The sequence below is a fragment of the Phaethon aethereus genome (assembly GCF_964289735.1).
Source record: "Phaethon aethereus genome assembly, chromosome: 1".
NCBI lineage: Eukaryota > Metazoa > Chordata > Aves > Phaethontiformes > Phaethontidae > Phaethon > Phaethon aethereus.
The window spans coordinates 65,540,901-65,555,862 of record NC_138575.1 but is presented as its reverse complement, the minus strand read 5'-3'; the positions used below and the strand labels follow the sequence as shown (position 1 = coordinate 65,555,862).

The 14,962-nt window shown below is 38.7% G+C and overlaps 1 protein-coding gene across 2 annotated transcripts in view; it reads right to left on the bottom strand.

Moving 5' to 3' along the window:
• The window catches only part of DGKI (diacylglycerol kinase iota), a 117,716-nt gene that overhangs the window by 68,223 nt on the left and 34,531 nt on the right, over nt 1-14,962 (bottom strand). For both annotated transcript variants that reach the window (XM_082008548.1, XM_082008547.1), the window contains one exon: nt 5,015-5,115. In XM_082008548.1, coding sequence (XP_081864674.1) covers nt 5,015-5,115 — 101 coding nt within the window. The remainder of the gene's footprint in view (nt 1-5,014; nt 5,116-14,962) is intronic.

Sequence of the window (14,962 nt, the reverse complement as noted above, 5' to 3'; positions counted from 1 at the left end):
ATACCACCTAGCAGAAGATCCTCTGCTCCCCTCTGCCCATTACGTTATGGATATTCAGGATGTAAATACCCAGACCTCAGTGTTGACCTTTTCTTATTTTGCTAGTTGCTCAAAATCACATGGAATAGTCTCCAAATTAACTTCACCTGCCATATCCCAGAGCTTTAACGTTTCAGAATACATTTCATAGATCAAGGAGTCTCAAACTGTGGTAAATACATCACTGATATGAGGAACCTACAGTATCTCTGTACATATACACATCCCAAATGACTCACAAGCTTGTCACTGTATGTATCTCTGTGCACCTGATAAGAACTCCTAGGATGACCCCAAAACCCTCAGATAATCCACAGAAATTAAACGTAGGGACACATGTAATATAGATATCTGGCTAGATATAATGAGAGACAGACAAGAATTCGAGGCTAACATCACATCATGTTATACCACCCTCCCACACACACGTAAAGGAAGGAGGCTGCAGCAAAAAGGATTGTTAGATTACAAATAGTTCAGTTGTTATACATACAGAACTAAATTTTCTTCCAAAATTGCATTTTAATCTAGTGTGCCATTTTATTCAAGAGGAGATGAGGAACAGCTGCTTCTGTGTAAAAGACAGTTTTGGAGACCCAAAGCTGTTACAGAGCTGAGAATTATTTCTGATACTGCCACCACTGCAGTCAGGTATGATTCCTCCTTAATCTTAGTGCTATTGAGCAAACTAAGATCATTCTCCATGGCTAGAGTGTACAAAACAAGAAGTTGAGGGCAGTAAGAACTGACATCTTTTATTAAAAAAAAAAAACACAACAAACAACTGTGCAGTTACTGCTGATAGTCAGCTATTTCACCACTCCATCTTCATGGTGCAAATCTACAGTAGTGTTGGCAGGAAGGACTAAGAAGTGTTGAAGACCACTTGGTCACTAGCTAGTTTATGGTTGGTTTGTTTGTTGTTGTTGTTTTTTTTAATTTTTTAATGTAACTAATTTCTGCATATACCTCCATTGTCAGAAATTTCTTAGTAACATTAGAAAGGGGAAAATAGGGTGTTAAACAGAAAGGTTTTGCTATTTTAAAAATAACGCAGTTGTTACCCCACAATGCTGCTTTGGCTCACACTTTCCTGCAATAACAGGAAATCAGAGAGAGTACACAGAAGATATGCAGGAAGAGAGACAGAATTAAGTTCCATCCATCTAGAAACATCAGTCCAACTCACTTTTTCAATATGATAGTCTTGGCTATGCTCATGTAATATACAACTATCATACTGGGAAGGTGGTGAAGCTGGTGACTAGGGTGACGAGCACTTGGGGCATGTACAGGGAGGTGTTAGAGAAGACAGCTACATTTGCAGCGAAGAACATTACAACATTACTAAAATGCCAACATATATCCCTTTCTTAAAAGAGTGCATGGAACCATTCACCCCTCCTTGATGAAGGATCAATAAGCATCCTCTGTACCATCATCAATCATCCCACAGACAATACAGAGATGTTGACAGAAGAAACAATGAAGGAGAAAAGAAGGAGCACAGGATGGAAAGAAAGGGACAATTCAGAAACAGCATCTTGGTTAAATGCCAGCTGCAGTGACAAGAAAAGTAGAAAGTAACCAAAGGAGAATGGGCTAAGAACATTCGCGCCCTTCAGAGGACAAAATGACATTTTTTAATTCCTCAGGAGGCTTTCAAAATGAGGTGTCTACCTCCAGCAGAGTGAAGATTAATCTTCATGGAACAGTTTGTATGACAAGTCGTTATATGTCGGGAAGTGCAATTTTAGGTGAAGTAGTTGATAGAATCAAATCAGTATTTCAAGCAAACAAGGGGAGTGAAATGTATTTACTGCAAGTTAAAATGATCCAGATGATTACACTGATGTCAGAGCTTTCAGAACTCTGTTATGGAGACATGTAACAGGCAAAAACCCTAATAGATTCTTTGCTATTTTTCCTTCAGGGATCACTTGTTATTAACTGGCTTCCTTTTCCTGTTCAGATTGCTGTGAGATTCTGGTTTGGTTTTCGAATTATTTAGGGATGTAAAAGTGCTTTTAACCCTTGTGGGCAGGGAATGGATATTAACTATAGTACTCCGGAATTAAATTGTAGGTATTCTGCCAAAGCCTGGACAGATACCTAAATTGAGTCTCTTGCAAGCATCTAGTGAGACATACATGCACCTGAGAGCTACAGTCATGCTGAAGGAAGCTAACCCCACTTACACTAACAAGCCTTGTAGAAAAGCAAGGCCCAATACAAGTGCTCTTGTATTCTGCTAGTGCACAAGCATTTGTATTTAAACTTTTAATTCAGACTGATGAAATTTCAGTTATTCATTCCTGCCATGGAAATTTATTATTTTCCACTCCCCACCCCTCCCAATCACTTTCTTTGGTAAAGAGAGTTGCTGCTTCTCCCCCAGAACTTCCCTCCTCTCCCTTTAGTCAAGTAACTTTTAGTGGCAATGCTCCATGAAATCATTTGCTGATTAGGACACAGACAGCAAGCGTATTTCATGTAAGTATTTAGCATATGATAGAGCCAGGAAGGCAGCAATCCATAGACCTGCCACCAGAAAACTATTTAAAATTTGTTTAAAGTTTTAAAATTTGTTTAAAACCATTTAAAATTTGTCCAATTAGCTACATCAGAAATGCAATTAAAATGGCTATCTATCTACTCTTCTTAAAAGGAAGATTTGCATGATTTTCCAGCTTCCTTCCTCATAAAAACTTATGTAGTTGTCTAATGTAACCATGCAGCTTGATGACTGGCTATGCCTCAGTTTCCAGAAGAGATAAGAGAATCCTGCAGTAAGTCACAGGAAAACTCAAACGTTAGGTCTGTGCTCAGTGAACCACAGGGACTTTCCATTTTTTACTTCATGGAATTCAAGGAGCTGGCTAGAATATTTAAACCAGTTTGGTTTCTGACTGCTGAGAGCACTTCTCTTCCCGTACATAATTTTCTTCTGTCATAATTAGCATCACCCAGAAGCCTTCAAATCAAGATCAGCCTCCTGAAAACTAAAGGCTGGACAACTCTCAGAGAAGACACTTAAGTTATATGTCCAGAGAAGTAGGCAGATGACCCTCAGTGTATGCTGTGAGTTATACGTCCTTACACAGGACATTCCTAATAACAACAAAGGGTAAGGTGGGGTATCTTTCCTAATCTATTTTTGGCTGATGGGGATATTATTTGCTTTCTCATATTTTAATGTAAAAACAGTAATGCACAAGCATTACTGAGACACCTAAGGGAGGACGAATAAGAAAAACAACTACATGAAAAATGTCTGGAGGAATACGCCAGTCCAGCTGTGTTACGCTATCAAGCTGGCCGTGCAGTAACTTGAGAGAGACAAAAGGGTCTTACTGCAAGTGACCTACTAATGCCCAAAAGCAATCATTTAAACTCTTGATGGATAAACATCTACTTTTTGAACAAAAACTTCTCAAGCACACATCCAGCAAGTGATCAAATGGGTGTGAAATCTAAAACCAAATCTCAGTGGTGCTAGATCATTCTCTGGCATTTTTCATAATGTTATCATTATGGGGTTTTGCAGGTGACAAATAGCATAAAAACACATTTAAAATTGCAGTGACAACAGTGCAAAAAGTTGTGTATTTTGTGTCAGAACGTGTAAATGGCTCTTAAGGACTACATAATATATACCAAATACACACACACACACACACACACACACACAAAATTAACATCCATAACAAGGATGGATGAGGATAGTTCTCCTCAGATGGGAAACCATCAAATGAACCAGGTTGTTTCTGACAGAGTTGGATAGATGTGAGTTCAATACAGCCTGAAGTCTACTCAAGTTTCAATTGAGAGTTTGACCTTGAAGCAAATTCTTCTCCAGTGAGCCATAATCCTCATCCTGTTAAAATTCTTCTCAGTCCAGTGATGAAGGCTTTGATTGCTTTAACTATGGCCAAAATACACTGAGACTTCAGAAAAGGTTGTCAGGACCTATATTAAAATTTAAGCCATTACAGTTCTTTTGTTGGAAGGATAACTGGTGAACTGGGAGAATAAGGAGGGATGGAACTAGAGGAGTGAAAGTGAAACAGTTTAACTATCTTCCAACAGTAAGATAAGCAAATCAATTAAAAGGATTGTCATCCTGTAATTACCAGAGCACTCTGTATTACAGAGGGAGCTGAAGCTTTGTTGCACAGCAAACAGTCATGCTTGTCATTTAATATGAATAATGAGCCAGATGCATGAGCAAGACTATTAAATTGTTATCACAAGCAGACGTGTCCCTCACTGATTAATGACTCCGTGTGTCACCTAGGAAAGGAACTCCACTTTTCAGTGTGGATTGCCATCATCAATGTTGCCAAAGAAACCACTCTCTGCTTTTGACTTACCCCCGAACATGGCAATTAAACCATTACATGAGGAAACAAAACAGTGATTATTCTCTTACATGGAAAACTGAAGGCTGTTAAAGAATAAGGGACTGGGGAAGCCAGATTTGTTCCCAAGATAAATGCATCTGTGCAAGAACCATGTTCAAGGTCAGAGCACATTCTCAATATGAATTTTATCATGGTCCCCCACTCAGTTTCAAATCTGATGCTAATCAGAAAATCTAGAATAGTTTCATACACTAGTAGAAACCCAGCAGAACCAACAGGAAGACATGAATAAAAACCCAACAGATGTGAAAACCACTTATTTTGTAGTAAATAACTATGCCTTCTGAAAGTTGATTTTAAGTAAGAAAACAGGTAAATTCTCTATATATGCTCTTTAGAGAGACAGTATTTATATAGAGAGAGTATGTACGTGCATATGCACAGATAGATGAACATACATTCCACATGACTCATCAAAAATATATGCTTGACCCTGTGTTTGTTTTTTGTTGTTGTTGTTTTGGTTCAGTTTGTTGGGTTTTTTTGTAGTGTAGAGATGTATACAGAATGTTCCACCAAAAGCAGCTACAACCTGTCTTCTTCCAACTTACAAGCTTCCCGGAGTTTTTCCTTGTCGTAATGTAGCCCCTCATATTCTTGTAAATTAATCCTGTTCACTCTGATCCGCAGGCGATCTGGGATGGAATGAGGACTGCAAGAAAAGAAGAAAGCTTCTTAGATGAAGTGTTCCATGGAAGAGCAAAATGAAAACATGAAGTGATTCTAATCTTCTCTGAAAGAAGAAAAAGGGCAAGACTCTCCAAAACTGAGCCAATTCCTCACAGGCCCATCACTGCATTTAAAATTATGACTACCCACTGCATAACAACATAGACATTACACCTTAACTGATAAGTAAGATCAAGAATCCCATTTGCTGTCTGTATGGTCTGGAATTGCAAAGGTTTTTCTAAGTTCTCTGATCTCTATATAGCTACCCCTCCCCTCTGCAGTTGGCCTTTTCGTACATCCCTAGGGCCCTACAACAGCCAGTAGATCTGCCAAGCTGTGGTGGAAGACAGAGATGTTTTGTTGGGAAGTCTCTCAGGACAACCATTCCTCTCCCATGAGAGCATCCACCCTCATTCCTGGAGGATCCTCATTCAGCATCTCTGTTCCGGGAAACAGGCAACAGAAACGTTGCTAAGAACTGGATTTCCATAGTGAGTCCAATACACAGAACCCAGGAGGATTTTCAAAGGCAGGCAGCAGTACAGGAACCTCATTTCTACACAGTTCAGCCAGATTTAGAAACCTCAGCTGTCTATGTAATTTTCTAACACTCAGTGTGTTTCTATCTATAAATTTAAGTGTCCATATATAGATAGAACGTTGTCCTGAAAAGCTTTGTTTTGGTTTCATGCTGGCTTCCACCTTACCTTAACCTATTATATGATTTTGTAAGTTTAGCTCAATGCTATGTAAATTAATTTGGCCATATTTGCGTTTTCCACTTTTAAAGAAAGACTGATAACCTGTGTATTATAACACATATAGCAAATGTCTGTCCTATAGGAACTGGCCCCTGGGTCAGTTACAAGTAGATTCTTCATTCTATGCTTCCACCAAAAGACCACCTATTTTCTCTGTTTTAATCTAGTTAGTAACAGAATTCTGCCAGTGCTATTACTGCCTAATACACAGACTGCCTTTTAAAAGTTAAAATACCGTGTACTGTCATACACATACAGGTCTGCTTCTTCCTGTGTCTCAATCTAAAAATATTTGACCTACAGCATTTGCACTGCTAGTGTAGGACAAGCCACATCTCACAAATGTAATTTTTATTTCTTTTTAAACAAGCGAGCAATTTTCTTTTTCACCAGAAAATACTGCAGACCTAACAAAACACATAGCTTGTGGCCGTCTCTTGGTAGAGCCACTGAGATTGCAATTAGCAATTATTTCAGTGTTAGCTTATTGCATGCTTTCTCTCTGTTGGTGTAAACAGCTCTGTCTCATCTGGACAGATGAAAATAAAGATCCAACATCAAGTCCCAGTTAGAAAAGGTCTATTGGCACTTTGCCTAAATGGTGATGAAAATAATGAATTGATGGTGCCTACAAAACTGGAGTGTAAGACAACTCATTAGAAGGTGCTGATTCTGAACAAGAGTTTCTGTATTAGTGATCAAAATAAACCTAAGCTACATGAAGAATCGCTTAGAAGAAATCATAAACACTTAACAGTGGCAGCAAGACTGACACACTCAAAAGTATATAGGCTACCCAATGTGCTACCCTGTGCTGATTGACAGGGACAATTGTGTCGAAGTGCTGCAAATTATCAGAAAACTGCCCATATTTAAGATAAGCTTTTGCAGTTTGATGAGACACCTGGGATGGTAACTTCCAGCATAGCTAAGGAGGCAGCTTTCTAACTCAGGTGCCATTATGTCATCCTACAGAACAGCACTCTCCACCTGCAGGCTCTACAGCTGGCTCAGCAACCAGGAAAAGATGAGTGCCTGCAAACGGAGGGGAAAGGTGCTTAGATGGAACAAGAACATAATTGCACTGAGTCTGATGCTTTTTCTTCTTTGTTTTTAAAACAAGTTTAAATGTCACATTGCTGGCTGAGAAATGAACATAGTCTCAGGAACTATATTCCCTTCCAAATTCTATAAAATTCATAGGAGATTTTATTTTTACCCAAGAAAAGATAAGAAAACATTTAAGTCAGAAAACCTAGGAATTCAACTGCACAGTCTTTGTCTGAGGCGAGAAAAGAAATCATTCACTGCATGTAGCAGCGTTCATGAAAATGACAGACTAACAGCTCTGAAAAGTGAAGGCTTTTATGCACTGGTACAATAGGGGAAGAAGCTGTGTTGCTTTTCCCGTAATGTTCTGCCACCACACATCATGATGAAGGTAGCTAAGTCTTCCAGCTGATCTGTTCACAACCTGGGGATTGTTGGTGGGTGTCATGGAGGGACTGCTTGTGAATAACCTCTACTTCTTTGAACTCAGCTGGAAGGAAAAGGGATGAGGAGACAGGAAAATTCAGCTACTTATTTCTGTGTTACACTCAACCATGCTATAGAGACAGCCATCCTTGCTATGCACTGAATTAAGCCCAGTGTAAACCCAACCCAAAAAACTATCTCAAACTGTTGCTTCTCCTGAAACCAGAAAAAAAACATGTACTGGTGTGTTGAACTCTTTGAGCACCGCAAGATGGAACTCCCATAAAAAGTATGCTTTCCAATCCCTAGTTCAAAATAACCACTTGATCAAAAGCTGATACTCTGTGCAGGAATTACTCAGTCCACCACAAGGGACATTTGCCCCAAAACCAGAACCAGCTTCCCCCTACTTCCTCTTTCCCATTTCTTCCTTGCTACGGAGCTCAGCTGTGCGTGATGCTCAGACCCTTCCTTCTGTGAGCCTGTGCTGTAGTGCCCAGTGCTGCTCTCCATACGGAGGCAAAACAGTTTAGTACAGGGACTTTGCATCTTCCCGAAGTAAACAGTAATTTTAACTCCTAATAGAAGATCACCAACTCCTTTTTCTCCTTGATTTGCCTTCTTAGATCTTCCATAGAAGATAGCTGAATGATACTTGTCTCTCAACCACCCATTGCATCCCATCAGTCTGGTTCCCCCAGCAGCCTAGTGGCGTCCTTCACTATAAGAAATTAATTTGTCTATGTATTTTTGTAGCTCTGCATTGTCTGATCAGAATTTACTACAGCTACAAGGTCTTTAATACTTCCCACTCACAATTTCACGCCCTCTCCTTCCACCCACTGATCTTTCTCATGTTCCTTAGTGCGTGGCAGGACAGGAGTGTGCCTGATACAGGCAGCTGGAGACAAGCTATGCTCTATTGTGGGAAATACTGGGGACAGGGCAGGTAACCCTCTCCACAGCTTCCATGTCTCCCTGTGAGCTTGTCTCAGTCATGCAATTGTTTCCACTTCCAAATGTTGAGGTGAAACAACTCCAGCAACCCTGGTTAATGAATTCTTTTTTGTCTGATCCAGAACAATCATCATTGAATCAGAAGTGATTTTAAATCTTGCTGTTTCAAGCTTTCTGCTTGGTACTAATACATAACTATCATGCTTGAATTTTCAAAAATGATAATTATTTGTGGTACCTGGTTTAAATAAGGGAGGAAGGAAAAAGAGAAGGAGCGATGTAACCAAGTTCATGCATCTAATCTTTGACAGAGTCAAGAATTCAACAGGACTCTTCAGCCCAAAATTCAATCCTTTATTCCCAATGCCATCTACCCATTCGTCCCCAAGGCTACCTTCTTTAGGATAAAAGTTAGATTTTCAATAACAGTACTGCGATTTTTTTGTGTTGCTTTCCCCCTGCCCCGAGTCCCACCAAGATTTTTCCACTTGTAGCTGAAAATGGAATGCCTGAAAATATTTGGATGATTGTCTGAATAATTATTATTACAAATAATTCCAATAACCCTCTATATTACCTACAAAGATTTTTTTTTTTTTTAAATTATCATCCAGACCCAAGACTTTTTCGTTTTCTGGGAAGATAATGTAAGAAAAATCAGCGGAACTATCTTCCTTTTATAGTGCTTTGCTCATAACAACTCATTTGGCATAATAATACTAGTAAAGCTGTGTGAAAGCAGTTATGCTAGGGCTTTTTGCTTTTGAGTTACTAAGCAATAGTTCAAGCATGAACTTTCTTGGCGACCTTTATCAATGAGTTAGTGGTAGACTTCTGTCCTACCACACAACTGGCCTCATTTCAAACACATCGCCATAATGGATAATCTGGATATCTCCTCAGAGGGGGAGAAGGAGGAAAGACAGGGAAACAGAACAACATCTTCAAGTGTATGTTTGGAGCCTTTATGTCAAGGTGAAGGAATGGTCATGTTGACCCTACATTCAGTGCTCAAGATGACCTGCAAAAATGGGAAGGAGGGATGTTAAGCCTCATGCCAACATCTGTCAATCCTTGGTTAATTGCTATCTGTCTCCCTGCAACTTCCCTGTGAGGACAAGACAGTGTTTGGACGCCAAGGGGAGAAAAAGACAACACTGACTCACTACCTAATGCCACGTGAGAAAGAAAAACTCCCACCTTCTCTTTACAAATGTTATTTCCTGGCTTGAAACCAGTGGTAACCCATTGCATCTGCAGCATCGCCTTCTTGAGTCAAATTAGTCCTTTCAACTGAAAACAAGTGAGCAAGCTCTTTTTATTTGCTTGGAACTGGGGAAAGAAAAAGATCAAAAATCAACAGCAAATCTAAAATATTTTTGTTGCTCCAGGAACCACACACACAATCTACAAAACCACCTCTCAACTAGAAAATATCCAAGAGGATACTTCCCATGCTTCTGTAAAAAGTATAATTTTTTGGTACATCAGCACACTGCATATCTCCAAATTTGCTTCTGTGGAAAAAACAAGCACACCATCCTTGGTGTGTCTTTAAATACATTTAATGTAACGTATTACCCGAGGAGAAATAGTTCCTTTCCAGGTCAAGTGTGGGAAGGCAATCATCTGGCAAGTATCAGAGTTTCCTGTTCTCCTGTTTACCCCCTTTTTATAGGGACAGGGTACTACTACTACATAAGCAAGCCGTGTGTGCTAAAACATACAACTGGAGGGAAATAGAACTTGTCCTTTTGCCCATTTGAAAAGTTTAGCTATCATAGTCATAAAAATGTAACCTTGGAAACAGCAGCTTTCTATAGAAAATAAACTATTCTAGAAATAAGAATGCTAAAAGGTCCTTTCTACAGGGTGGAGATTGTATATACTTAGCTAAGTCCAGTCACAGGCAATATATTCATGATTCAAATACATATATATGTATATACGTATATAAACACCTGTAAATATGTTTGTATATGTACAAAAATACACAAGAAACCCATTTATTTAGTGACTGAAGTTTGATGGTTTTGTTCATGATTTATTTGCAAATACTCTTTGCTCCGTCAGAATATAGTTGTTGGCTGACATTATATTATGCCTCACTAAATTTTATTATCTATTCAATATAGCTTTGGCTCTAAAATTCACTATGTGAATATTCATTCCTCGTGCTGTCAGACTGGTGATTGACACCAGGGGACATTGTCCTCATCATAGAACTGCTCAACTCATTCACTCACAGAAATCATGAGCTCCATACAGAGCTCTATTTAATGCAACTGAGCAAAATGCTTCCACTATCAATACTTCTATAGTTCTCACAGATATCGTATAATAATCCATATTATTATACGAATCACACAATTTATTTTGTTCAGAAAATCTCAGTGTTTTTGGAAACCACAAAGATTAAGTACATGAGCATGTCCATATAAAAGCTAATAATAAGGTGATCAATGTCACTAAAAGCAAACATTAGTACAGTATTAATGGAAACGGATGTTTCTAAACACTGTATAAAACAATTTGCTCAACTGTAAGGAGAGGAAGAAAAGCTTTCCAGATAGAGCAGCAGACAATTTAAAAATAAATTTTTGGCAGATTGCTGTACTGCAACTCAACCTAAAATATTTAAATTCCTTATACCTATTATTCTTCAAAATGGTGTATTACATAGTCAATGAAAAGTAATTTAAAGCACAGATGAATGAATTCCATTACCTCCTAAAGAATCTAATTAAGAACCTCATTCCCTAAACACACTAATCCACAGAATTATAACCTAAAGGTCATATGCCCCATGGGACCATAAAAACAGATTCAGGTCAACTGAAACATTCCGTTCATTCATGTTGATTAGCTATAATGGTTTCATTTAAACACAAACTTAAATATCAGTCTTCTCAATCAGGAACATAGATAGGCTAGTTTACCATATTGGACTTTATCTGATGAACTTTTGATTAGCATGGGCCAGAAGCGCACGTTCGGGGCATTATTAAATAACAATCCAGATGAGCCTTGTGGAAAAGCTGTGCACACTATTTAGTTGGAACAAACTATCAAAGATTCCACAGAGATGTTATGAGGTCTTCAAAAATTACACCACTCACATAAAAAATACATTATTTCAGTAGCAGAGAATTATTTTATTTCCTTTTTTAGCTGCAAAATAGCTGAACAGCACAAGGAAATTGCATTAGTTTCTATGAGAAAAACAGCATTTGACTTTTCCACAAGAATACAGAAGATGACCTAGATATTGAATAATTCCTATTGTAAGGAAAAGGGCATGCTTCCTGGAAATTCTTAAAACTTGTAGACATTCATTAACATAAATAGTTAATTTTTATGGTTTTTAAGTCTACTCTTATGTGAAAGGATATCCATCCCATGGTACACCAGGTTACACATCAGAATCAGAACCACTCTTTCTACAGGGATAGGTCTTCGGAAGTCAACATCATGCTAGATAAACTGTTTCTAAGATTAAATAATTTTTAACACCACTGCCTGCTGGAAATTTCTTATCAAAGAAAGGTTATGCATTTCTTTCCCTCCTAAGCCTGAACTATTGCATTTTTGAGATTCTAGAAATGTTACATCACCACCACCCCCCCCAAAAAAAAAAAAGACCACAACACAGCCAAAACCTAAAAACACAGAGCTTGGACAGGAAAAAATGAGAAGGCCTTATTTTTTAAAAACCCCTTTCATTCCACCGCTTGTGGTTCAAACCCACAGAAGCAAAGCCACACATACCTATTCTGAGGCTACCAGCAGAACCTGGTCTACTTCCATTCACCAGAAAACACACTCAGCCTTTGATGAAGCTGTGACTTCCTCCTCTCACCTTTATAAATCATCCAGCAACAGGCAGGAGGATGCCAGCCAACTCACTTGGAGCACAGCTGGTTTTCCTAAGAAATCTGCTCCTGCCTCCAGTCACCCAGGAAAGAAAACAGACAGAGCGAGCTTGGGTCCTGCCCAAGCTTGGCACTCCTGCACGGCAACCTGATAACGCTTCTGCCATGCCACCAGGTTCATTCAGCTGGGAAAATAGACGTTTAAATTATGCATGCCCTAATCCCTATATCAATTATTTATTAACCCCATGAACCATTTCTTATGCTTTGTGTCTGGGTAGAGAAAGGAAATAATAATAATAAATAGTCCAAGAACTCTACAGAACTCAGTGACAAATTTTTGATAGACCTTCCAGAATACAGTCCATATGCTCCTACACACATATAGATTTTGACATGGTTCAGTAAACTGAAAAGGAAATCTTCTACTGTTCCTCCCTTGAAAAACAAACAACCAACCTTTAGAAAAAAAAACCACACTCCTCTGGGACATGTTTGCAGTGACAGATTAATGAATTACCTATCTCCTAGAGAAAAAATAAACATGCAAAATTAATTAAATGTTCCAGTGTTTAGAACAATTGGAAAAATGAAAGCAGCATCCATAAGAGAAAAAGAAATTTACCTTACTTTTGAGATCGCATTGGCAGAGCTTGGAAATGATACATTAAAAATAAGTGTGTGTTTGACAGCATTTGCCTACTTAAAATATAAGAACTGCCAGAACAGAGCAGAATCATCCAGCCTCTTCTGACGGACAAATTTTGGTGCTTCACAAAAGTCCACTGCTACTTTAACACAAAGGTCTTACTAAGCTCTTTCCCTAAAAAAATACCCCTAAAAATACAAGCTCTATCATGTTGTTTTTTCTTCCATTTGATAAGTATTATCCCAGATAAGCCAGGTTAACCCAACTATACTAAATCCTTCTGCACTTTCTTACCTCACACTTGCTGAAACAAGCGCTTGAGCGTTTTCCTGTATAAAGGCTAGATCCACACATACACCTGAACACGTGCCGAAGTGCCAGGTAGAATCCTGGTCTTCGTTTTCCTTCTCCTTCCCCATGCTAGCTGTAGCTCTTTCACGCTTCAGGCTTCCAAGCACAGTGGATTCTCTCATAGTAATGATCCCACTAAACAGAAGCACACATGCTAAACAAGAAAAACTGACAATGAAAAGATGAGACTCAATTCCCTATAATTCATGTAACGGAGAAAAGGGAGAGGGTATATATGAGCATTTTCATCCTTAACTATGCTCACTTTCGGAGTGACAGCCTTGTCTCTAACTGTTCTTTATTAGACTGTCCTCCTATAGGCAACACCCATATTCAACCTGAGAAAGCTGATTCTAAAGCCAAACTTTAGAGATCCAAGTTTGGCATTTGGATCTTTAAAAGCAAAGAATTATTTCCTATTACCCCTTTGCTATTCACACAGGTTTTGAATGCATACTCTGCTGCAATCATTACTCTGTAAACTCTATAAGAGTACTAACTATTTACCAGTAGAGTGATACTTTTATTTTCATTTTTGCAGATTTTTTAATTAAAAAAAATCGCAGTATATCTACAGTGCTTATTCCACTTGTAAAAGGACAGTAGGAGCTATGCAAGTCAATTATGTTTTATTTTTCAAACAGTAATTTTTTTCCAGAACTCCTTTGCACGCATGCAAATGTACTGTCACATGTGCATCCTTCTCATCTCTGACCATCCAGCTGCAAAATGCTTTACCTTCCTTTTAAAAGCCGCAATTAAAAATATGACACTCGTATTTACTTATGCACCTTGTATAAAAATTTGAAATGGATCACACTACAGTTCTAATGGCTCTGCAACAAAGACCATATGTGCCTAAGAATTTTGGTTGCCCCAAATTCCCATGCATATCCTGCTGCAGAAAACTTGAAATTTATCTAAGACAGGCTTCTATCCATCACCAGGTCTCAGCAGAATCTGCCCTGCTGTTCGGTACTAACTGAAACTCTGGCTCTTTCCATGTTGTTCAACAAAAAAAAAAAGGAACTTCTGAATCTCAAAGCCATGATAATTCAAATCCAATTTCCCTAATACCTCATGGGTTCTTATTTTAATTTGCCAGACACGTTAATTGGAAGCCACAGTGCAGCAGCATGTTTAATCTATTTTTACAGATTATAAGATACAGAACATCTTTGACTTACAAATTAGTTGGGGGCTCACGAGTCTCTCTCTCCCTGCCTTATCCTGACAGCTGATATCAAATGGGACATTCAAATGAACTGTATCAAAACTTGGAGGTCATTTGCCAAGGGATATCCCTTAACTTGGAAACAATACCCATTCTCCCAGACTCACAGCTTAATGTTCTGTGTAAGCAATAAGCCTTAATCTCAACTTTTTTCTAGAGGTTTGCCTAAATACTGAATCAGTGAGACAAGTTGTTTTTATTACTTTCTGCTCCTCAGCAGAGTACAGAAAATATGATCCAGGGATAAGGCACACTGAATTTGGAAGTCTTTCCTTGTTTGCAAAATAACAATGAGGAACTTGCATCTTTCTGAAATTTCACAGAATCACAGAATGATTGGAAGAGACCTCTGGAGGTCATCTGGTACGATTCCCCACTCAAGCAGGGCCACCTAGAGCAGGGTGCCCAGGACCATGTTCAGGCAGCTTTTGAGTTTCTCTAAGGATAGGGATTCCACAACCTCTCTTGGCAGCCTGTGCCAGTGCTCAGTCATCCTTACAGTAAAAACATTTTTCCTGGTGTTCAGA